Source organism: Onychostruthus taczanowskii, unplaced genomic scaffold (genome assembly GCF_017590055.1).
Source record: "Onychostruthus taczanowskii isolate IOZ18803 unplaced genomic scaffold, ASM1759005v1 scaffold24, whole genome shotgun sequence".
In the NCBI taxonomy this organism is placed as follows: domain Eukaryota; kingdom Metazoa; phylum Chordata; class Aves; order Passeriformes; family Passeridae; genus Onychostruthus; species Onychostruthus taczanowskii.
Window position 1 is genome coordinate 4,818,514 of NW_024499684.1, and position 25,614 is coordinate 4,844,127.

The 25,614-nt window shown below is 42.4% G+C and overlaps 1 protein-coding gene across 1 annotated transcript in view; it reads right to left on the reverse strand.

Annotated features, from left to right (window-relative positions):
- Positions 1 to 2,440: 2,440 nt before the first annotated feature.
- SPATA16 (spermatogenesis associated 16) overlaps positions 2,441 to 25,614 on the reverse strand; it is a 138,241-nt gene continuing 115,067 nt past the window's right edge. Inside the window, 7 exon segments of the mRNA XM_041406076.1 lie at positions 2,441 to 2,569; positions 7,073 to 7,107; positions 7,110 to 7,224; positions 13,596 to 13,634; positions 13,636 to 13,697; positions 13,918 to 14,052; positions 17,005 to 17,131. Coding sequence (XP_041262010.1) covers positions 2,441 to 2,569; positions 7,073 to 7,107; positions 7,110 to 7,224; positions 13,596 to 13,634; positions 13,636 to 13,697; positions 13,918 to 14,052; positions 17,005 to 17,131 — 642 coding nt within the window.

The following is a 25,614-nucleotide window of genomic DNA, read 5'->3' on the forward strand; positions in this document are numbered from 1 at the left end:
AAGCCAAACTTCACTGGTGGGAGCATAGCTGTCAGCTTTCCAGAGCTTTGCATTTATAGCTTTGCATTTATTGTGTAAACTCCTTTATGTTCTGTTTTTTGCTTTCCAATATATGTAAATTCATTCAATAGCAAAAATACAAATAACTACCTTGAAACTAGATGTGTGTGAAGGTTCTTTGCAGGCTCCTGCAATCAGTGTCCTGTGATGAGGGAGCTGAGAAATCCTGAAATTTTGGAAATGGTTCTAGCTCAAGTGATGTGGTAATCCACACCACAGAAAATTTTAATCACCAGATTTAATCCTCCTCCTTGGTAATGTGTTAGATACCTTTAAACTAATGTAAAATTCTTAATTAGAGCTGATTTAAAAAACAACAACCACAAACCACCAAAAAATCCAACAAATCTCTCTCCCCCCGAGCTCCCTGAGTGTTCTCCTGTCTCTTCTATTTAAACAGAATTTTTTCCTAAGAACATGCTGAATATGCTGAAATGCATTTTTTTTTGGAAAAAAGTAAAGTTGATGATGCTTTTCATTTCTTTGTTCTGACATAATGCAGAAAAATATTTTAGTATTATGAAACAAACAGTGAGTTCTGCCTGGAACAAGATGCCTCAAATCAAATAGTTATGTGAGTTGTCAGAAATTAAATGCAAACATATGCTCAGAATGCAAACTAATTTTGAAGCACCAAATTTTGTAATGGCAGGGAGCAGGTTTTAATGCATTCAGTAAATTTCAATCCCAAATATTGAGTTATGCACAGATTTATGTGGCATAATATGGGATACCAGTCCGTTTGTAGATGTTAGCTTGATTTTTGTTAAAATTATACAGAAAAGTATCCAGAGATATATAGAGGATGTACATACATACAGACAAATAGAAAGAAAGAAAATACTTTGTTTTACTGAATTTGCAGTGGGATATTAGTCACTTGGTATTAAAAAATATAGGAACAGCCAAAATTTTAAGGAACCTTTAATAAATATTTAGCTATCTCTGTTTAATTAATTCCAAACAGCCTCTGACCTGTGGACTTTCAGAGTTGTGAAAATCAGGCTGGTTATTCAAACACCTTTGGGTTAAAATGCTGACTTTTGGAAAAACTTTGGAAATCTGTCTTTGATATTTAAGCCTACTGTGTAAAATGGGAAGGTTAAGTATTAGAGAAGTACAGGGAATAGGCTATTTGTAGCTATGTCATTTACACTCATCCAGAGAACAATGTTTATTATATAAGGAAGGAAAATATATGTAATTGTAAAAGTATATATAATTTATATCATGTGCAGCATTCGTGTTGCAAAAGATTCTCATGATCTGTAGGCAGGTGTGAGAAATTTAGAGACTATCCTGGTGCAATGTCAAAAAAATAGGAATATTTGTCCTTTGTTTTACCTCACAAGCTTTTGAAAGAGATGGAACCCAGTCTGTCTATAATTTGGGGCACTTAAGATCTGATTAGTTTCTGAAAACATTCTGTTCTTGGAAAACTTTATTAAAAGCCACTGATCTGACAGCTAACTGAGGCAATACACACCTACTCAGACTTTCTCTAAGGAGAGATAGATGCCTTCTCAAATTGCAATTGAAATAACTTAGGAATATAATGAATGTAATCACGTTGAGAACACCTTGACCCTCCACCCCTGTGGTGTCTCTCAGACATCTCTGTCTTGTAGGCAGGGTCTGGGGTTTCCAGTGTCTCACCTGAGATCTGTCTGCAAACCCCCAGCCCCAAGGAAGGGCAATTCCAAGTCGTGCCAGTGCAGAAATCCAAACCCTCTGTTCCCCAGCCTGTCACTGCATCCACAGTGCAGAGTGAGAGAGCATCCCTCTGAGACCTGAGGGAGCTGTGATTTGCTCTGGTTTGAGAGACTTTGTGAAAATGTGAGACACTCCTCTTACAGCCCAGCCCCACCTATTGCTCATTCTGCCAGGTCAGACTCATCTGCACTGAGAAGCAGCACAAGGCTCTCTGCATTTCACAAATCCTTTCAGAATTAGATTGACCAGTTGCTGTGCACAGACTCCAGAGAAGCATTTACATGTCTTTTACCTCTCACATCACCAAAGCCTCATTTGAGCTCCACTAAGAGACTTAATTTGTTGGACTGAATTTCATTCCCTAACAACTTCCCCCCCCACATCCAATTAGCACAGTACCACTTGTGACAAAGATAAAGAGAATTCTAATTATCAGCCAGAAAGAAGCTATTCAGGTTGGTTTTTTTGTCTTTTTGTGTTCATGAGTTAGACAACCCCATGAGACTATTAGCATGGACAAAGTTCAGCCACAGGGGCTAAATCAAGCAATAAACATGTATTTGTGGCCAGTGCCTGAGCACTAGCAGAGTTCAAGGGGTGCAGTCAGGTTTCAAATAGCAGTTACATTTTTTTTAACCTTTCAAATAGATACGACTCAGGTGGAATTTTACTCCCTAGGGAGCAATATACTCTCCTGCCCTTTGCTGCTGCTTTTTAGCTTCTCAGTTTTAGTCCACACATGTTCTTCACTTTTTCCTTCAAGGATGTCCATGGCATCAGCCATTAGTGACTGCAGCTGTGGTACCGAGATAAAAATTATCAGTGTGGAATTCACACAGAAATAACTTCTCTAAATACACAGATTAAAACCTAATTAAAAAATCATTTGTACGCTGATGATTTTATTACTCATCTTTCACACAATGAGCACTGCCACCTCATCTTTGCTTCAGCCATTACACTGTATTATTGGGGATATAAAATACTTCACAATGAGAAAAAATCCTCTGGAAAATTTGTACTTAAGCCTATACATTTTAATGTTTATATTTAGTAAAGGAAGGCTTAGGTTGTAAAGAATAAAGGCTCCATATTTTATTCTTTAGCTATCTGAGATATTCTGTGTCATACACGAATGCTTTTTAGTATTTTCTCCCAAGGCTAATGTATCATCATTTAAAGCAGCATGTAAAACCTCACAAGAGGACAACAATAAAGCTGAGATGCTTTTACTGTAGCTGGAAGTATCTAGCTCATTTTCCCTGCTTTTACTATCCTTTTCCTTTGGCAAACCCTTCCCTTCTCCCCATCATTCAGCATAACAGAGCATAAAACCAAGGCTGACAATTTCTAGTGTAAACCATAAAAAGAAGCTGAGGGAAAATACTTGGTAATCTGTCCTTCGTGTTAGAAGGGAAGCTAAAATTCCAGGTAGCTGCAGCACTGCCTCACTGTGGTACCCTTCCAGGTCAGTCACAGCATTGTCTCACCCTGCCCCTTTCCCAAACACCTGGAAACGTTTCAGCAGCTCTTAGTTCAGTAAGAGAGACACAAGGCTCAGATCCTTGAGCAGACTCTTGTGAGCAACCATCAGTATTTAGGGACAAACTGGGAGAAACTGGTATTTAATTCCTGTCACATTGCTGTGCTCTAGTAGGTCTGTTCCAAAGTGTTCCGTTGCTTGATGAGAATGCAAACCATCGGTTTTGGAATCTCTTCCCAAATCCATTACTCATTACAAGGAGTTAGACAATATGAGCATTAGAATTTATGCAGAAGTTGTCTTTTCCCTCAAGAAATTGCCTCTTCCACCTGTACCTAGACAGGGAGCAGTCTAATATGAGAACATAGGTGGTAAAACCCAAAACATCAGCATTTAGGCTCCTCTGTACTCTGTACCTAGACAGGCAGCAGAATATGAGAACATAGGTGGTAAAACCCAAAACATCAGCATTTAGGCTCCTCTGTACAAGAGAAAAAAATGCTGCCCTGAGATTCAGCATTTCCTCAAGTTACCCTACACGTTCATGTATTTGAAGTTAAAATTATTTATCTGCATCCCAGCACTGGATAAAGGATACAGGAATCTTCTTTTGAATCTCTAAAGAAATTTGTTATGCTCAATCCCAGCCTGTTTTCCCTGTGCTTGTGCAGCCATTAAGTTGAATATTGTTGGTCCAAACATTTTATGAAATCTTTTGGGTATTTTTAAGTTGTGCATCAGCATTGATGGAAAAAAAAACCCAAAAAAAAACCCCTATAAATTTCTGCCTCTGACTTCAAGAGTTAACCTGTCAGAAATTTTCAATTGCCATAATTTTATGACATATAATCTCCTTCTATAAATCCAGAATAGACAGAGCCCAGAGATTAAGGGTGTTAAGGGCAGAATGGGCAAAGCACAGCTCCTGCATCAAACCAGGCAGCAGAGGAACTGCTCAGGATGGGGAGGATGTTTCCAGTGCTTTCTTTGGAGTAATTCTCCTGAAGAACTGGCTGGGCAGCACTCACTGGGACAGGGACAGGACACTGGCCTGTCACCCCAAGGGGCTGCTCTGACCAGGCTGCAAATTTCACTGTCTTGGAAAACAAGTGAAAACAAGGAGTCTTTCCAATTAGTTTCACTGATACTGGTACATGCCAGTGAAAAGTGCCCATTTTGTCCTGTGGCTTTAATTTTTATCACCCAAAGTGTTTCACCAGCTCTACTGGCAGATAAAATGTGCAACTGCAAAAGTGGGCAGTTGGCAAACCATAGTAATTCTCCCAAAGAAGATATTTTTTGGAAAATCCCCCACAAGAGAAATGTGGCTTTAAAAAAAAAAGAAAAAGTCCTAATTTGATTTTAAATGAAAATAGATTTTTTCTTTTTTAACAGCCTTTCATCTTGATTTATGGTGTACAAATATGGTGACATTGAAATCATAAACCTTGGAAATATTTTCTTCAGGGTTTTTTTCTCCACTTATATTAATTGTTCAGGCTAACTGAAATTACAGCATCTTTGTTTTCCTAGGGTCTGTGAAAAAATACCGACTTAAAAAGGCCTCAGTTGAGGTTTCCTGTGCCATATCTTAGGACTTTATTTATTTAGTTACAAGAAGACTTACACAGAATAGTTTATAACTGAAATGCCTTTGGGATCCTTGTGAGTTGTACTATTATAAATTCAGTGTCTTTTAAACTTATACAAGTTATTCAGTAAGTGATAATAAACATTTGGCATCTTTAGCCCTTTCTAACTCACACAATTTAACTGCCTTCCTTGGTCATAAAGTCTTATCTCAGTTTTTCCAGTGTAAAGTCAGAATGACCTCAGAGGAATTATTTTAAATTTTTATTAGTCCAATGCTCGGTTAGAACTTGGCCAGCTCAGCTTCCTTCAAGGAAAAGAAACGAGATTTCTCTCAGAAATGTTGGTGAAGAGTGAGGATCACAAGGGGCCAGCGTGGGTGCTGTGGCTCTGCCCCCAGGGACACGGGGCTGCCTCTGGAGTGGCCACTGGGAGATGCTGAATCACACCAGGACAGCCCAGTCCTGCAGATGGCTCATCCTGTGTGGACCCCAGCCAGGTGAGGAGGGGACAGGAGGACGAGCAGGCGAGGATTTCTCCCTGCCCCTTCCCTGGATGACTCAGGAGTGCAGACCCAGCCATGGGCAGCGATGCTCTGAGCTCGGTGCAGCTGGGATGTGCAGGGGAACCAGTCCCTGCTGGCAGAGGAGAAGCCTGTGCCATGTGGGCTGGTGTCACCAGGGAAGATAAAGCCCATTAATCACTCCCTGGTGAAGTTATTCTGCAAGTTCTTGCCTGCAGTCTTGTGCCTTCACACTGTGGTGCCTTAACTTTACTGAAATATTCCAGTTACAAGGAAAACGAGCCTCCATTTGCACAGAGAGAACACAGATATATTTTACAGCTGGGTGGCAGAACAAAGAAAAATAAATGAATTCTGAATTAGTGCAGTGAGTGTAGCTGGTAGAAATTTTCTGTCTTTATGCTTGTGAAAAAGCATTTTTACCTTGTGCTCAGTAAACAAAAAATATGTGTTTCATTGAAAGATTTAAAGCTTGTCACTTAAATGCCCCAGCATGGACCTTTGTCCTGCCCAGTCCTACCCTTAAGAGACTGAAAACCTGTCTTGGGTGGCCTAAAGCCTCTCCAAAAAGCTTTCCAGGGAGGTCAGGTTTATGATTACTACATGACAAGATACAGACAAGAGAGTGAGAGCCTGTGCCCAACGTGCAGTGTACTGAAAATATTGTGCCCTGGAGAAAAACCTATCACTGAAATATGTACCAATAACTCAAGACCCTTTAGTCAGTCTTGAAATGTGGGCCTGCTGAAGTTTAATACCAGAGAACTTGAATCAAAAGGAGAATGTCTTTTAATAACACAGTTTCTTTGCAGTGTCGTTTCCCCTTATCTCGAGCCCAGACTTCAAAGTCTGGCAACAACCTCCTGCAGTTGCAGGCTGCTGCTTCTCTTCCCTAAAGCAAGCTGCTGTGAAGCTTTAATTCTGCAGAGCTTAGGAGCTTTGCAGGACTGCAAACAAATGGCAAGGGACTGGCTTTGGGAAAACCAAGACTTTTTAGTTGGATCATCAAAATTGGACTGTATTTAAATGCAAGAGCTGTGGAGGGACTTTTTCTTCTTTTTTTTTCCCCTAGAATGAAATGCTTAAAATTTACATGTACCTGAGCTCCCTGTTTCCCCCTTCATAAAACCTGACAGCCTCGAGGAAGAGTAATCATGTGGTACTTTCTGATTGCAGCTTATTGATGTGCTATCAGGCCTTTAATGACTCCAGTCCCAGCCCTGCTGGCATCACTGCCCTCCTCTCACAAAGGGAAAACAAAGCATGGCAGGCACACAGGATTATTCAGAGACAAGGAGCAAGTCATGGATGGGAGCAGGAAGGAAACCTTTCCTTCCTTCCTCTGCCCAGCTTTAGCTGGATTGGGCCTGTTTTGCAGCAGGTGGCTTCTGAGGTTAGATAACTTAAAGTAGCACAATCTGAATAATTGCAATCATTTTCCCAGACTGATTTGGGGAGGTTTGGGGGAAAAGAAGAGGTTTTAAAAATATGCCCACAGATGAGTCATGCTGGTTCTATAAAAGTCATCCTTGCAGGTGATCAGCACCTCCTCTGATAAAGCACTGAAGGACGATTTAAAAACTACTTCAGGGCTGCAAAAATGAGTTACGGAGCACATTGCAGTGTGGAGCTCTGGCCCAGCCCTTCCTTCCCTGGCTCCCTTCTTCTAAAGGCCAAAATAGGTGTTAGAAATAAAACCTGACCAGCTCTGCATCCTCCCAAGTGGCTTCCTGCAGGCAGGGATGGTCACCAGCTCAGCCATCACTTGATTCATCACTTGGGGCTGCTCCTCCTCCCTCTGCCAGAGGCCAGGGAGGTTGGTGAAATGGAACCTCTCCATCACACTGGACACCAGCTGTGCTTGCCCAGTTTTCCCAGCAAAAGAAGGGAGGTGAGAGGACAGTCACAGGAAAAAAATCTTGTCCTTTAGCCCTGCACCTGGAGGCTCATCAACCCCTATATTTGTGCTGGTAATGCTAAAAGCAACATGCTATAAGCAATATGATATCCAGCACCTTAAAGATAATGCTGCTGACAATCTCTGAAGAGAGGAAAAAAAAGATAGATTTTCTTGCTACACTCTCTCTAGTAGTAGTAGTAGAAAAATAAATATGCAGTCATAACGTTTGTGAAGGGGGGACAGCAGATAACAAACTTGAATGCAATTTTCTCATTTGGAAAAGGCTTTTCCATAATCCCCTCTATTAAATATTACCTAACATATATGGATTGCTTTAAAGTTTCAGTGAAGAGGTTGAGGAAAGCATGCAGTGTGTCAGCTTACGGTTTGTTTGCAGACTAGGCAAATCCAGAGTTTTCAAATATATAACCTTGAGGGCCTAAAACCTGCAGAGGTGGTCTCTGATCCTCCAGGCAGCCAGGCACATGGTAAATTTTAAGTGTGTGAATACAGAAACTCAGCCAAGTGCTTGCATAAAATCTCAGCACCTGCTGAAGTGTTTGATGGATGGCAGCCTTGCCACCATATTTTCAGAAGTATTCTGATGCCAAAAATGCAAATAAGCACCCTACTGAGATTTTCAAAAGCAATTTGGCCTAGATTCCCGACGAGATGGAGCCATTGCATATCTGAATGCTCAGCCCTTCAGAGTGAAATTTCCATTCATCTAATCAGGGTTTTGAATGCACTTAAGTGCCTGAAATTCCAAGAATTGGCATCAATTTTCAAAACCACTTCCAGTATTTTTAGCAGACCTTTGTTCTGGCAGCTCCATATGGCGGCACCCTGATGCTGCCATTTCCATGCGCTTCAGGTAGGTGATTCCAGGTCCAATCATGAATTGAACACAGTGAAAGGAAAGTTTGGAATGGCATTTATTTTTTCAACAAACTCTGCCCTGTTTTTAAATTGAACCTCTCTTCACAAAGAATCTTCATCATTTGATTTAGTCTTGGTCTTGGTTTTGCAGAAATTTGCACTGGGCAACCATCAAGTGTGAACACGGTTCTTTTATCAAAGCTAAGAATTTAATAACAACTCTGATCTTGCTTTCTATACCTCTTACAGGAACAGTAATGGAAAAAAACCTCCATTTTCTTTAACTTTTAAAAACCACACATAATCCTGGTACAGTTAATTTTACACCTTTTAATCTAATACCTAAGATAATTGTGAAATAAAAGAGTGTGTGCTGGAGACCAGCAGAGTGATGGAGCTGTAATCTGGGAGTTCCAGATGTGAGAGCAACTGTGAGGCAGTGGACTGCCATTTCCATTAGCTGAAGGAGAGAATCAGGCAGTGCCCAGGGAAAAGGAGCTCTGGTCAGCAGTTCTCTGGAGGATTGCAGATAGCTCCATCAGCTGTGTTTGGAGAGGTTAATTGAAACCCAAGCATCACAGAGCAGAGAAGCCAGCACGGTAGGAGATACCTCTTTTGAGAGAAGTGTGCTTTGATTAGTCTATTAATGAAAATGCCAAGAGCTTATTATTCTTCTCAATAAACATAATGCAGGGCTGAATTCCAAAGAGAGCAAACAACTGAAAAGGAAAGGAGAGATAAAAGACAATGATAGCAAAAGGACCATTATGTAAAAATAGTACAAACAAGATAGTTAAGCTTGTGATAATTCAGGTGGAAGGTCTGTGGTGTGTTTTACTCAGAGCAGAAAAGACAATTCTAAGATGGATTTTACAGAATGTGTCAGTGAGATATTTGGTGAAACAAAGGCCTACAACAGCACATAACCTGAGGATCCTGGAGAGTCCTTCCAAACCCATTTTCTCATGAACTGTTAACCCAACTCTAAGAGGGGAGACTGGCACAACCTCCTTACAAACTACATTTATCACTTGAAGAGTCCTTTTCTGAGGACCTGACCTAGTATTACTAGGAGATACCAGCAAGGAGAAAGTTTTCTGTGCTCTCTGATATGTGAAATTATAACTCTGACCCTATCTAGTTAACATGGTGCTGAAGCAAGGGAGAAAATGGAGCTCAGTCTCCACCCAATCCTTGGTCTCTGAAAGCCCCAGGCAGAGCTGTGTGCATTAAAAGAAGGAGAAGCAATCAGTTAATGAGGAAGAAAGAGAGCTCTTATCAACACCAAATAGTCTCAGACATTTGAGATGCAGCAAATGGTTTTTCCCTGCTATTCTTGAAATCCACCCAAACCCTTTCTGTGCAAGCACTAAGAAATGAGAGTGTTGAGTCATCAGCTCAGAAAGCAGGTAACAATCCTCTCTCATCACGCTGTGTCTGTTGGGGGCTTCTCCAGTGATTAAGAAAGTAAAGGCTAAAAGAAAACAATTTTTTCTCTGCTTGACTCTTCAGAAAAATAAAAGGGCAGGCCACGTAGCTCCAGGAAACAAATTTGGCATCTGAGCCAGCACTCACTCTGCGGACACAGCAATGCTGTTTAAATTTAGAGTAGGTTGGAAATAAATAAATAAATGACTGACAAGTGTTTTTTTTTTTTTTGTGGTTTTTTTTTAAGGGATTAGAAGAGGTTGAACATTGTCAGAGGTGGTGTTTCGGTGACAATGAGAAATGCAGAAAGAGAAAGTAAATAACTGTGCTGGCAGGAAGAAAATTTCCACAGGGAGCTGATCCGCATGATGAGAATTACATGAACTGTAGCAGAATTCAAGGGGCTACTAAGCTGCAGTGAAAAACATAATAAAGTGACCTGGCAATCAGATGAAAGCGAAACCAGCCCAGATAGCCACAGTGAAGGTCAAGCAAGCAGCACACTTAAATGGAGACTCAGTGGAAAAGAGGAATTGGGTAGCAAAGGAGCCCAAAATGCAGTACACAGAGCAAGAGTTGTATTCTGGTTAGAATACAGACTTCAATAACAGAATTCAGTAACATATTCAGATAAGAAACAGGTAAATGATGATGCTGTTACTTTCTGGATATATCTCACCCCTACTGACTAGTATTTCAAGGAGAATTTAAAATAAAGTAAAAATAAGCAATTGATGGATTTTCTGTTGAGGACTTAATTCATAATGGGCAGCCTCGCAAGAGGGAGCATTCCCTAGAAAACTTTTTGCTGCACAAATTCCTTTTAAGCTAAAACCAATAAAGGTGTTTATTCCTGGAGGCATCTTTGAAGATCTTCTTCTCTGGGAAGAAAGGAGAGAATGAGGTCCTGCTGCCCGAGGATCATCCCTGTGACATCCTCCCTCTGACCTTGGGATGAAAAAGCACCCACACAAAGCAGATCAGCCTCTGCTGGATGGAGCTTACCTTGGCTCCTGCTAAACGCCCAGCACTAACAGCCAGAACAAAGCTTTCCTTGCAGAAAGGAGCTGCAGAGCATGTGAGAGGAGTGAATCATGTGTCCTTTCATCTATTGAGAACTTCGGCGTGATACCCCCACCTTTTCCTTTTCTCTGTATGCAGGAAAGGAGTCATCCCTTCTGCCACTTCTATTTATAAATAAAGTTAAATTGCTGAGTGCTAAAAAAGAAAAAAATTAAAAGGAAAGCAAAGTTTGGTCAGCCTGGATTTAAAGCAGGATGTGTCATACCCAACACTCAGGGCATGTTTGAGTATCAGCTTAAAGAGCACCACTTTGCAAAAGTCTGGAATGCCCCCCATTAGTACTTGCCTATTGTGAAGACTTTTCAACTGTTTTTCAGCTCAAAAATCTGAATGAAGTTATGCCTTGCGAGCAGCTCTGCAGTGCATTGCAATAACAAGCAGGAAAAACCCATCATAATGTTTCTTTAATGCCCCTGGTATCCTTCAGGAAGTGTGTGTGCTGAAACCTGTCTGTAGCAAATACTTTCCCTCCACTTAAAAAATAGACAACAAAAAAAAAGAGTGAGTTCTGTAAATGCAGGCATCATGCTGTGAATCATGTGGTAGGTTTTGCTCACCTTTATAGTATGGGGAGTCTAATAAACCCCTCTGGCCACTCTTTCTCCTCTTAAGTAGCATCATGTGCCATCAGCATGGGACTACAGCAAGAGAAAGGCAAACTTGGTGTGTATAAAGCAGTGGAAATTACCCCAGTGAAATCACTTAATAGAATAACTGCTTGTCAGTGCTGGCAGTCTTGGCTGGGGTTTGAGTAGCTGCAGGTCTGACCAGCAGACATCTTTTAAGGCAAATAAAATAACCCTTGTGCCAGGGTATTTCTGGGTAGATGAGGTTTATGGCATTTGCCCACCAGCTGCAGATGAGGGGCAGACTGTGACATTCTTTCTCAAATTGCTTCACAATACCCAAATGTCCCCTTGATTTAAATGGAACTGGCTGTTCTTTATGAGAAAAGGGTGAGGGAAGAGAAAATTCACTGCTTTTTAAACCTCTAACTTCACATCATACCAACACTGGGGTGTGTGTATAAAGCACATAATTAACTATAGGGTGTGTGGCTGCACAACTGAGGTGGCAGAATTGCCTTGAATATTAAGTGCTGCCATGGCTTAGTAAGACCTTCTTTAGTCCTGAAATGTTTTTGTTAAAAAAATATCTGATCAGGACAAGAATTTGGATTGTACATTTGCATCTTCAAATGAAAAAGATGACAGAAAGGAATGTTGGTTCTATTAAAAAAACCAAAGATATTCTTTTATCTTAAAGTAAGTTGTAAAGCTTAGGTCCGTAGCTGAAGTTTGTCTTGCAGAAGTTTTAAATTTAGTTTGCATGTGCCAGAAGTAAGATGGAGTCACATTTCTAGCTTAAAGAAAATTTTGGAATAGTTTTAAAGAATCAAAATTGGCCAAGTCTTTCAGCATCATAGAGATGCTATCCTCAGCAGCAGAGCTGCTCTGGTTCTGTGTCTGTGTAATTCCCTTTGTCTTTTGCTCTTTGGCTCTGCTTGAGCCACGTGGTCCTGTTCCTCCAAATTCATTTACAGAGTAGGATAATTTTGCAAAATACAAAAAGATACCCTATTTCAAAGTTTCTTCTCTTCCTGGTACACTTTAGAGACGTACAAGTGTGACAGAACCTTACCTCTAAAAGCTCTGTGTCATACCCAAAGGGAGAATTGTGGACTCAATTATTCTTTTCAAATTGCAGTTTTACCGGGGCTTTTAGAAAGGCCAGGGGTTTATTCTGCAGCCAGCACCCAACCCACTGTCTGTTTGCACTTGTAGCTTCCTGAAGTGCACTGAAGTGCAGTGCCCACAGCAGTAACAGATATTTCACCTTCCCAAAGATGCCACTTCTACCAGCCCACACATCAATAACCCGGGCTTTTGGTCACCCAAAGCCAACAGCACAAGGCTCCAGGAGAGAACTGGAGAGAAGCAGCTGTGTTTCCTTGGGGATGTCTGACCCTTCTCCTGCCTCCCAGCCATGCAGGCACTTTGTGAGCTCCCATTTTGGGAAAGCACTGAGCACCTTCACCTCCCACCAACCCTGTGAGTTCAGGCACTTAGCGTCGTTCCAGCAGCTGCTCTCCGGAGCTAAAGGAGATGGAGCTTCCTCAAATATCCAGCTAATGTTTCTTCCTTGCTAGGGGTTGCTAAGTAGCAGTTTTTGTCAACCTCCTATCTAAGAATATAAATCCTGTGATTTGCTAAGACACTCCTGACGAGAAAATGGCTCCGATTCCCTGAGCTCAGAAAACTCCAACCCGGTTATTGCTGGGGAAAAAGCATTAACATTAGCATTCACAATCTGGGGAGGAGGAGAGGCTTCTTCCTCATATTTTCAGGAGAATAATTTAAGAATTGCATTAAAACAGTCTAGTCTACATGCAAATTTGATTTTTGACCTTTTGTGCTAATCAACAGCCATGCTGCTAAAAAGCTGTGTACATTATTGCAGCAAGTATGGAGTGGAATTAACTAATATACATTGAATGTGGCTGTAGCAGATTTGAAGGTTATTTCACATACTTCCCCACACAGGGATCAGGATCTAAATCATCAGCAATGCTTCAAGGATCAATTATTAACTCTTGATGGAGATCCTGGTGGAATGTGTAGTATACTATCAATATTAAATATAATGGGTAGTTTCGGTGGTTATGCGGACAAGGGATATGATACATTAGACCATAAAAATTTGACAAAATTGCATGTTAAATGACTTAAAATAAACTGGGTACTGTTAAATAATTAGGATTACTTGAAAAAAGTATCTAAACCCCATTTGATCTCAGCTCCTGGTGCAGTTCATGGGGTGTTTCTGGACATGGGAGGAGCATATGCGCAGCATGAAGTACCTGCCTAAAAGCACAACATCATTCCTACACAGAGGATTCTGCCACCACACATCACACACCAAAAAGAAGTTTTTACAGTGGTGCTTCTTATAAAATCCATGACAATGTTTTTCCCCAGTTCTGTCCCCAGATTGTTTTGTTTCTTCTTCCATGGTAGGACTGAAAGGTGCCTTCTGGTCTAGGAAATGAAATAAAAATACCATAGACTGTGTGTTTTTTCACATTCATTTTCTGTAGAGGAAGGTCAGGATGAGGATGAACTGGAGGAGTGAGGAGGATGGGGAGACTTCTCTGGCCAAAGAGAAAAGGGCCTTGAGAAACTCCCCAACCCTCCTCATCCAGCAAGGATTGTGGAGATCATCCTTGAGCTATCCCAGCCTCTAAGCAAGTTGGTGCACCTGAAAATATTGGCAGTTTTCTAGTTACAGACCTTTCCAAGTTTTTTTGTTTCTGAAACCCACAGTCAGTGAGTACTGCTGGGCAGGCAGGCAGAGACTCAACCCTGTCTGGCCATGTGTGAATTCCATGAGGATCTGGAATAGCAAAATGAAGATAATTTCCAGTGTCACATTTCAGCTGTAAGAGAAGCTACTTGGTTTTGGGGGAAAAAAAGAAGGGACTGAAATGGGTTCCAGAAATCTTGCCAGAACTAAAGAGACCAAACCAACCCACCCAGCTCTAACAGAGTTTTGAAAATCCAGACTGTGCAACCTTTTGCATCAACAGCTTAAGTTTTGCTGATGCATAAGATAAAACATGTTCTTCCCATCAATGCACTTTTCAGTGCTGATCATCCAAAGCATTAAGAACTCAACCCTTCAGAACACATCATCCGGATCTTTTAGCTGCAGAAGGAGCTGTTTTGTTGTTCCCTGACTTTGTGAGGTTTCATTTCCTACAGATTTGTGCTTTTGCCATCAGCACCACCAGCACAATCCCAGGTTTCCTGCACGTCCTGTGGGATCTGCCCAGCTGGCACGTGTCAGCTGTGTCCAGAGCGTGAGTGCTGCTGTCACCCCTGTGTGTCACCGACCCCAGCAAGGACAGATGCTCAGAGCACTTGCACAAAGCACCTTTGTGTAGGGAGCTGGACCAGCTCTACCCTCCCTTCCTTTCCCCTGCAGAAAATAAACCCAGATTGAATGTCAGTGTCACTTCTCACAAAGGAGTGCTCTTTTTGCAGGGAGCTCTGCTTTTAAGATGCCAGGCTGTGTGGTCACAGTGACAAATGGAGAACCCCACTCAGCGCTCTCCAGACTTACCCTGACATAAATCAAAGCAAGTGGACCTGATATTTCCCTTGCAGCATATTCTGCTGCTGATGGATTCCCAATTTCGTGACAAACTGCATTGTACACTTGGATTTCGATGTGTATCTGCTCCTTTTCCTTGGCAATAGGAAAACTTTGAAACCAATTCAGACCTTACACTCTAGCAGAACTTAGACTAAAATTGGACAGATATTTGTTGCAGAATAGGAAGGGTATTTAAAATAACATGTTCGTGAGATGCCTGGTATTTCACACCCACTGATAGAATAGGATTTTCTCCTATTTTTAATTTCACCTATGAGAGATTCAGACCTGCAGTTTGAGTGCTCAGTGGTACCACGCTGACAAAGAATTAAACTTGTGGCTTGTGATGGTTTTTTTTTTTTGGTGGGCACTATGATTTTAGATTTTAGATTTTTATTAGATCTGAATAGATAAGTTGAGTAAACATTACAGACTTGGCTGACTTCACCTAAAACTGTTCTGAGTTACCTCAGCATCAAGTGAAGGAAAAGGAGCTGTATCTGCTCTGCCTGAGAGGGCTCTCAGGACAGCCCTGATATGTTTACATATGTTTTTTTCTTTGCCTTTGGTACCATTTAAATCCCAGAAAATTCAGAACCTGTGCTCCGAAAAAAATAAAATTGAAGTAATTCTTTTAACTGATAGATTTTTGTAAAAAAATATATTTGAAAGCAGAACTGGCTCTAGTCTGTCTGCTTTAGAATTGACTAAACCTCTATAGACTGGAATCTTTTATCCCCCCTTTTTTTACCTTCTTCCTTTTTGTTATTGGAAAAGGAGGAGTAAGGAAGTGACTGGTGACACTTTCAGAATCATTCAGTGATTTATGAACACAAACTGAGTTTCAGTGCAACACTTGCACACTTTTGCTGCTTATGTGCTCTTGAAAGTCTCACCCTTGCTGTAAATTGAGGGAGTTTTATTTTATGCTCCTTTTAATGCCAGTACTTTTGTCCCAGGAAATTCTCCACAGTCCCATCAGCAAGTAAATGGAAGACAGGGATTTTACAACTTTCATGATAGATAAATCCTCATTTTCTCTCTTTGAACAAGCCCAAAGCTCCTGCCAGAAATCCAGCACATGGCTGGTCTGCAAGTTGCAAAACATGATCTAGATTTCTACTGGTTTTCTAAAGTTAAACAAGAATGAACAAAACAAGTTTGCACAGTTTTATGGTGAACACTAGGTTTCCTAATTACTATTTGTGTTTTAGAAGGAGATTTTATTTTACTATTTTCTCCAAAGAATCAGGCTGTCTCCTTTTGGAAGCTGGGCAGGGTTAGGGCCATCTGACTGGGGTTTGCAGGAGGTGGGCAGCCCCTCAGCCTTTTGGATGATTGTGATGGAGGTGGCAGTCAGCTACACTCAGTTTGTCTGGCAAAGGTAGAGGCTCTCCACAATCTGACGTGGAAAATGTACTTTTCCCTTCAGGTTTCTCAATCACCAACTCAGAGCCAAGCCTTATCAGGGACAGCTATGTTCCAGGTCAGCATGTTAATGACAAGAAGAAATGTCTTTTATCCCCCTGCCAAAATGTCATGCCCATTCCTCTTGAAGAAAGGCCACGGTCACCAGAATTTGGGCATCTCTTTCCCCCAGGAGAGGCTGTTGGAGCTCACTCTGCCAGGAGGTGACAAGCTAAAGCCCTTGCTCACTCTGGATCCTGCTTGTCTTCAACAGGATAAAGGAAGCCTGGCTCTCTGTTCCCATCCCTGCAGCTGAGGTGCTCCCAAAGGTGGTGGTCAGGCCAGCAGTGCTCTCAGAAGGGAAAGGTGAAGGGAAGAGAAAGGTGAAGGGAAGGGAAAGGTGAAGGCCCTGCTGCAGGGGTGACCATCAGTGGCCACGGAAATCCATGGAGCTGGGAGTGAGCTTGGGTCTCCTGGCCACCACAGCACTCTGCAAAGCTGCCTTTGAACAAGAGATTGGTTGCAATAATGAAATTCAGTCACACGAATGTGGCACTTCATGGGTAAAAAATGTATTTATGGGGACTTGCAGTGTGAAGTCCGTACTTTGCCCTCAGAATTTGATTACCAAAATCATGGACAATCACAGAGTAAATCTCAGATGACAGTTTTCCCCCCAGAAGTGCAGAAATGCCTGAAGCTCAAGCTTCAGACTCTCTAAGCGTCCTTTTAAGACACAATCACAAACAAAGAGTACACAGTGCTCAAGACATCTGCTGTTACCTGTGAATATGAGCTGCATGTAATCAGGGTGCTCTTTAGCAAAGTTTTTATTTGCCTCCTTTATTTTGTCAGCCTTGTCTCCTTTCACAAATGGTGTGTACATAACTGAAAAAGATACTTCTGCAGCCTAAAAAAGGCAAAGAAATGATACATTTCTTGTTGGGTAATGGCTAGTTAAAAAAACCACCAAAAAATCCCCTACATTCTCTGATATTTTCCTTTTAATAATTGCACAGTCATGCAAAGATAACATATTTTGGTCCTGAATATTAATTAGAGAGGAATTTAAATTAGTTCCAGAAAACACTGCCTATCTATACTCAGAAAATCAATTTAATGGGGAAAGAACATTTGTAAACAGTTTTCAGTGCGGCGAGCCTCTGTCTTCAATGAGGAGAAAAGTATTAGCTAAATTATCTCCTAGATGAAAAGAAAGAGTGATTCCATGCTCTTTGAAGGTCACAGCTTTCATCTGATGGTTTTATTCAGTCCTTGGGAGCTGGTTAAAAAACACTAAGCATTCATATTACCCCTTGGGTTGGCACGAATCAGACACTGTGCCTATACGGAATATTAGTCTTAAAATATTGCATTTAAGCACCGTTTGCATTAAGAGCAAAATTCACTCCTGTGCAGAGGGCAACACGAAGCTTATGAACCTTTTCATCCCCTAGAAATGACTCACATGATGCATTGTGCTGGCCTGGTGCAGAGAGGTGGATTTCACACTTGGTGGACCCCAGTGGAGCTGGAGCTGCCAGGAGGAGCTGCCAGCCTGGGAACTGCCTTGCTTGGCATCTTTATCCACCAGAGCCAGGGAGGCTGAGCTGCAGCTCCTCCTGGGCTGGGGTTTGGTTCAGACCACGTTCAGCTCTGCCTTGGCTGCGTCTCCTCCTGTCTTAGGATGGAAATGGGGGTGTGTATTCTATTCCATCTGTCAGAGCTGGGCAGTTCTCCTCTGTTCATGGGGCAGTTTTTTCTTTGTCTCTCCCACAGCCAATCCTCCCTCCAGGAGATCTCTCCTGTCCATGGCCACTGAATGTCCCTGCAGGGCTGATCAAATTCCATCATCCTGTGGGGAGATGCTCCGCCCAGGGGAGGAGCCAAGCATTCCTACCTGGATACAATCTGAGCCTGGAACAGCACAGCAGCCTTTGCCCACTGCATTCCCAGAGGAGCAGCTTTCTCCTGCCCTGCATTCCCAGAGGAAGAGCAGGCCCATCTCCAGCAGCCCTGGAGCTCCAGAGGAAAACTCCAGCCTTGTGCAGGATCCCTGCTCCAGCAGAACCACAGCTGGCACTGCAGGAGGGCTGAGCCCCCATGGGATGGGACTGTGCCACCACCCTGACACACAGGGTGACAGGGCATGCTCTGACTCTGGCAGGGGTTTGTTTTCTTGTCTGTACTATTACATTTATATTTTTAATTTTCCTGGTAAAGAGCTGTTATTCCTATTCCCATATCTCAGCACTAACACAGTTAACAGGGATGGCCAGAAAGGCATGGGAGGAAAGGATATCTGCATTTCAGCGGGGGGTGTGAGTCTCCCAGGACCCCTGAGGTGATTCACAGGGGGTGTCACTGTGGGACCAGCTCTGTGTGTTCCTGACAAGCCCTCCTGGTTGTTCTCCAGTCTATCCCTGACCTGAGTGAATGATCCATGGCGCAGTGTGGCCCTGTGAGTCATCCCTTCAGCTGATGGCTGCTCCCACCATCCCAGGATGGGAGGCTGAGAGTGCCAATTAGTTAAGTATCCATGTCCTTCTCTCTAATGGCTTTAGACAACAGGACTCTGATAGGGTTTTATGCCAGTTTATTTCCATCCTGTTGATTGATACGGGGCGTGCAGAAGTACTGTTACAGTTGGTTTGAGTAGATTTTAGGTTAGGCTGCCACACGTGCACCCTGAGTGCTCTTACACTGATTGCTCTGCCTGGATCTCGAGGGTGTCACTGGGGATTTGTTTATATTTTGGATTTCTATATTTAGCCAGCACATTATCCTGCATGTATTGGAATGGAAGCAGTCTGGAGTGGCCAGTTTAGCCCTGGAGCATTAACAAGCTTTGATGTGTGTAATAGTATCATGGCCACCCGTGGCAATAATAACACTCCACCCAGGTGAGGAGAAGATCCAGCTTTCCATGGGCAGAACCATGTTATCCATGGTTAATGCCACAGATCTGGAGGTATCAGACCAGAAAATAACAAGTGTGTCCTCTTGCCAAGAGCTTGGGGGGACACACGAGGGGATCTGTGCCCATTCCTTCCCGTGGTGAACTTACCAGTCTGCACTGATTTACAGGAAAGTGATTTTAGGTTTTCTTATTTCTGTGGCTTTAATTATCTTGTTGTTCAGGGCCTTTAGAGGATCATGTAGCAAACAGTGCCACCAATCTAACTTTCTAAGACACGTTTTAACAAAAACTTTTCCAAGTTTTTCTGAATTTCACGTGTAAATATAGACATTGAATTAGGTCAGCCTGATTTTGTGTGAGATGTGGGGTATTCTGCTTATTCTCTGTAGGTTGGCAGCCCTTTTCTAATCCGGATTGATGTGAGCATGTGAGTGTGGGTTTGGGTGTATCCACACATTTCAGGTTTAAAATAGGTGGAGTGAGGGAGCGAGGTGAAAAAGCGAGTGGCTGGACCAGGCAAACTCTGCAGTCTGCAAAGTTCACTTTTGGGTTTAGCATCCTCAAGATCACTTCAAAGTCACACTTTGGGATCTCTGCATTGCCTGGTACCTGTGGCTACTCTGCACAGCAAACAGTGAGAAGTTCTGAGGGCAATTATGGTGAAATGTCAGCCAATGAGGAAAAGAACAGATTAATCATTTCTGGTCAATACTGTTACTGAAGGTATTCTTATTATTACCCAAGAGCATTTTCTCCCCAGGCTACTGACTCTGGACATAGACACTATTTGTTTTATTATCTTCTTGGATTTTTATGGGGTAAAGTCTTTAAAGACATAAAACTTCAGCCCATAAAAACTTTGGAGGAGAAAACTTTATATGAGGAAATCCCAGAGGATTTTTCTGCTCACGCCTTTACGTACTGAAATCTGTCACTGTGGATGAATATCTGGCAGCGTGTCCAGGAAGCAGAGATGCCTCCAGAACATTTGTTGTGCTGTGCACATGTCACTCAAGATACAGAAACACCGAGGAGAGGATTGGAAGGGCTCAGTGGACTTCAGGAATTCCTTGCAGAGAGGGTTGGGCAGCTGTTTTTTCCCCATTTGCACGTGTTTTGATGTCCTTGCATCAGAACAGGCCTTTCTACAGTGTCCTGTCAGGTGCAAGAAGGAGGATGTTGCTTTTCTGGCCTCAGAGTGGAAGGAGTGTGAGGCTCTTGTGAGTGTGGGGGAGCTGCTAAGCTGACAAAATGATAAAGAAAGATGATTTTTTTTTTTTAATATCTTGCAACTGAGCTCTGCAGCAAGTCTCATCACGTGGAGCTACACTACAGCCCTTAATTCCAGAAAAGTTAGAAAATATGAAGTCCTTGAGGTGATCTTAAAATATAAGAAAGAGCTCCTCTAGCAAGGTGCAATAATGGATGTAAAGGCTGTGACTGACACGAGGCCACTGAATGTGGTTAACTTCAGCACTGGACAGAATCTATTTCTCCAGCAAAGATGCAAAAACTTGCTTTAAAAGACTCTGCAGAGTAACCTGGTGATGTGGAAGATTTCTTTTTGTAGTTATGGGACTGACTCATGCTCTGCTGTGTCAGGAGGTTTATATCCCTGTTTTGGAAGTGTGGGGAATCAGAGAAATTCTGCAGAGAAACCATATGGAGACAAAGTGTCTCAAGGGGTATTTATATTGTCAGCACTTCTTTAAAATACCAATTAATTCCTTCACGAAGCACAAGCTTGAGGGATGCCTCAGTTACAGGTTTGAGGCATGTACTTTGCTATAGTGAAAAATAAAAAGCAAGAAGACATTCTTAAACAACAAACTTTGGTTTTGATCGAGTTTTAAAACCCATATTTGACCCAGAATTGTCTCATACTCTTCTCTGAGCCTCTTGGCTATGCAATATCCAAGGTTTTCTTCCCTGTGAGGGTGGTGAGGTCCTGGCACAGGGTGCCCAGAGAAGCTGTGGCTGCCCCATCTCTGGAATTGTCCAAGGCAAGGTTGGACAGGGCTTGGAGCTGCCTGGGATAGTGGAAGGGAGTGGAACGAGATTGGATTTAAGGTCCTTTCCAACCCAAACCAGTCTATAATTCTGTGATTCAACACTCACTAAAATTCAGTTAAGAACTCATAAAATGAATAGGTAGATGCAAAAGAAAGGAACCTTCCCTATGCCAGCTTCTGATGGCAAATGATGGAACTGCTTCAATATTTTTATGAAGCTCTTGCCATTTTGCATTAGAGCAGGCATAGAAGAAAAATGGCACTGTAGTGAAAAATTCTTCATAACAGTGAGAGTGGCTTTCCCTGCCACAGTTCCTAACCTTAATCCTCTTTAACTACAGAAAGGTTTAATTTGGAAAATCCAATTATCTTGACATCTAGAATTAGCCAAAAATTTAGATATCTTTCTAGTGCCTTATCTTGCAGCTGCAGTGCACACTCAGTCCCTGTCTCATTTACAGTACAGCAGGAACTGATGCTTTTATTGATGATTTTTATTAATGCAATGGTATCAGACAGGCTAAAGCCATTAGCCTCTTCTATGAACTGCTTCCACTCCTAGGCTGGTAGTTAGAATTATGGGTGCACTGCAGTGCAACCTATGTGCTTTTCTCTATATCTTTCCAACCATAAAAAAGTCTCTGGCAGTCTTGCCACTAAGTCTGTGGCTGTTGTGATATGAATATCTTCTCACCAGCGTGATCCTCTTACAGAACTTTTATTTTATATTTTTTTCTGTGGGGAAAAAAATAAGCAGACAGAATGCCAGAGCACATCCCTTTCTCAATATGTTTGTGGTATGAATAAATCATGTATTGCACAATAGATGAGAACCTTCTGCTTATCTGCCTTGTAATGCCTCCCCATTAATGTAGGTCACATCAAATATCAGCTTATTTGGGGTTTTAAGTTATTAAGGTATTTAAGTCTCTGTGAGTTAGTTTGGATGCAGCATGTTTTGAAAGAGGATTTGTGGAGCAGATCCGTGTCTTCCCAAAGGCAGAGGTGCTGCAGATGCGTTACCTAAGGCTTCAAGGCCTGCTTGATACTCTAATAAAGGATCTCTTTATGTTTGGGAAGAAAGGAAATCCATGTTTTATATCCTTTCAAAGAGATCATGAGTCATTAAAGAAAAATCCTGGAATGCTCAGCGTATGGGAAGGGTGGAGGCTGCTCTGGAAAATCCTTGCCTGTGGTGTCTGTGAACAGGCCAATTATCCTCTACATGAAGCCAGTGTCCAAAACCAGAGTTTTTAACCAGTTTTGTTAGCAATGTCCCCTTTTAAAAGATATTTTTGTAGTGAGGAATACCCCAATTCCAGTGAGACGATTCCTTGTGGCTGCTCTGGGCTCCCCTCCAGTGCTGGGAGAAGCCTTTTGCCATTCCAAGTCCTCAGCAGGTGTTGGGACAGCTCTGCAGGGCTCGTGCTAGGGAGGTCACAGGTTAAACAGCGTGTTGTTTTTGTGGAAAAAAAATAAATTATAAACTGTGCTCAGCTGAGCAGCTTTGGCAGCCTGGGCTCAGATATCTGAACTCAGACAGGCAGAGCCAAAGGTTGAGCACCACTGAGTGATTTAGGGAGATGTAGTCAGCGTCCCCTGGCCAACATCTGGATGCTGCATCCATCAGGAGGTTCAGGCAAGTGCTTGAGAGACAGGGAGTGAGCCTGGCAAGAGAATACTCCTGGGAGAAAGATGGGATATTTGCTGTAAGGGGTTTTCAGGGCTTTTAGCCTGAGGAGGAGAAAAAGAGAGAGAAAAGAAGAAAAGGAAGCTAGAATACAGAAACTAACTGAAGGAGATGTCAGTGCTTCCCAGCACGGAGCTCAATGTCTTTTGGGAACTTAAATGTGAAGAGATGAATCAGACAGCCTGAGATGGTGACTGATGTGGTTAGCCTGTCAAATGGACAGCGCTGCTCAGAGGGTCAGTGGAAAATCATGCCTGAGTCGTTGCAATAGCAAACTACTTCATGTGCCTGAATGGCTGTTAATTTAGTAGAAGCCGAGTTGACTGTATATAGAGATGTTTCTGAAAAGTGACTCTGTCTATTTTTGCGTGGTGTGCTCTGCAGTTCTTCAAGAGCAGGTGTGCAGGCAGAGCCACATCACCAGTAATGATCCCAGGAGCAGCACACATTCCTGCCTGCAGCTCCGTTTCCCAAAGAAAGGGGCAGGTATACAAAGAAAGGGAAGAGGATAATGGATGTGCAACTTCTTAAGGACTTTTGCAATTCAGGGGAACAATGAGGGCCTGAGAACAGCACAAAATGGGTGGGGTTTTGCACTGGCTTTTCAGCTTTCCTTTGTAAATCTTAAAGCTCTGCTTCGCAACCAGTAAAAACCAGAATTAATGGAAAAATTCTGCTTTTGAAATATGAACATTACTTTTGAGCTGCCCTGTGGGTTTTTTAAATGGTCTAGAGTTTTGCTGACCAGGTTGTTCCTGTTGAGAATCCTTAAGACATGATTTATAGGTCCCTGTTACACAGTTACAACCCTAATTGGGTTGATAATTTGTTTAATATTGGGATTTCAACAGCTAGCAACTGCAGCAAGGTATGTGTTGCCTATTTCATTCAGCTAGTGCTAAATAAATCTATCTCTCAAATCAGAGACAATTAATCCATCTGCTTTAATAGTTGTGACATTTAAACTAATATCTTCTCTTAGCATTATGATTCAAGCAGTATTTATTGTATCATTAATGATTTAGTACCAGAAAAATAGAAGTAGGGAGAAAATATGTGGAAGTAGATATTATTAAAGAAGAAAGGATGCAAGAAAACGGTTCAATTCCTTGGTTTTGTGCATGTAGAATTGTTTCTGAAATGGAAATATCAGCAGTAACAGCAGCAGTGAAAAGCTCCCAAATCAGTATCAATATGATAGAAACTCTGTTATTTTATTTGCCTTCTCAATCCAGTTTTCAATTACTCCATATTTTTACTACCAGCAGAATGATGCTGATTTTCTGCAGCTGAGAGTTATGTCTTACAAAAAGTGTGTTCCAAAGGCAGACTGGTCTGAATCCCTGAAATGGCACACAGGGGAAGGGGCCCATTCTGTCCTGACAGAATGTTATTAATTTTAATTTTAACAAGTTGCTTCAGTCATGATGCAATGGGACATGGGAAATGGGATATGGGAAATCCACAAACTGGTCAGAAGCTGCACTGAAATAATCTGGACACCAGTGAGATGTCTTAAGAACAAACTGATCTTCCTGCTTAAGGGACAAAATATTTTTGTTCTAATGACCGTGATAAGGAATATAATTATGTCCCAATTTTCCATCAGGAAATTAAAAGCTCAGTGTTCCAAAACAAGGGTTGGCCTTCAATATGACTATGGATACAGAGGAGGGAGGATTACCTGTTGGTGTTTGTGAGGAGCTACAAGGGAAATGTTATCTCTTTTCTGGCATGAGAAGGTTTAAACTGAATTCTTAAAGCAGCAACAAGCTTCACAGACCCCTGGGACAATACAGACCTGGGCACACCAGATATCAACTTCTGCCAGTGCACCCAGGAGCCATTGACCTTACACAGATTTCCCCCCTGATTTGATTAAAGAAAGGACTTTCCTGCGTGAAGTGTGGCACTGCATGAGCTGCTAAAATAGCTTCAAGAATTAATGAGAAATACGTTTTCTCAGTGATATGATGGCCAGGCTGCCCAGGAAGGCTGCCTGTCAGCTCCTATCAGTCATTCCATTAGGAGGATTGCAAACCATCCCTGCTGCTGCCAGCCTGGAAACCTCCTGCTCCATAGCAGGGCACGGGTCAAGTGTGAGCACACAGCACTGCTGACAGGGCTGGCACCAGCTGGGACTGCACAGGAGGCTTTGGCTACTGAGAGCTTTTCCCTCTTAACTTCCTTGCCTGGGATTTTCACCCTGAAGCTGTGAGATGAGGCTGAGCTCTACAGGAGCTGACAGCCTCGCAGGGCTGGGTTTTATTTGCATTTTTTGGGTGAAGTGTGTGCTGCCCTGTGCCTGCAGCCCAGGCTTTTGGGGTGGAAGCACCTGGTGTTCACAGCAGTGACCAGAGTGCAAAGCAAAGGTCTGAAGGAACCCAGACCTCCACGTGCTGCTGGAAGCTTTCTCTGTGGCGCTGAGCTTAGCTGACAGAAATACTCAAGTTGCATTTTCTGCGTGCTAAGAGCAGCTCTGTGGTGGCTGCAGTCTTGCCCAGAACACTGGGGTTGAACAGGAATTAAAGCTAAAAGCCCAGTTTACTCCAATGCAAATTAAAGGCCTCCATTTGAGCTGCAGCAAATACTTGTTGGCTACATCCTGGAATTAAGTTTTTTGAGTACAGATGGCTATGGAAGCCTGCAGATAGGAACACACAAGCTTTGAAATGCTTTCCTGGGGTTCTGTTAGTTTCTGAAACATATGCCTGGCTGGTGCAATGGCTTTTAGTGTAGGACTTTGGCTGGGTGGGATTGACTTTGGATCT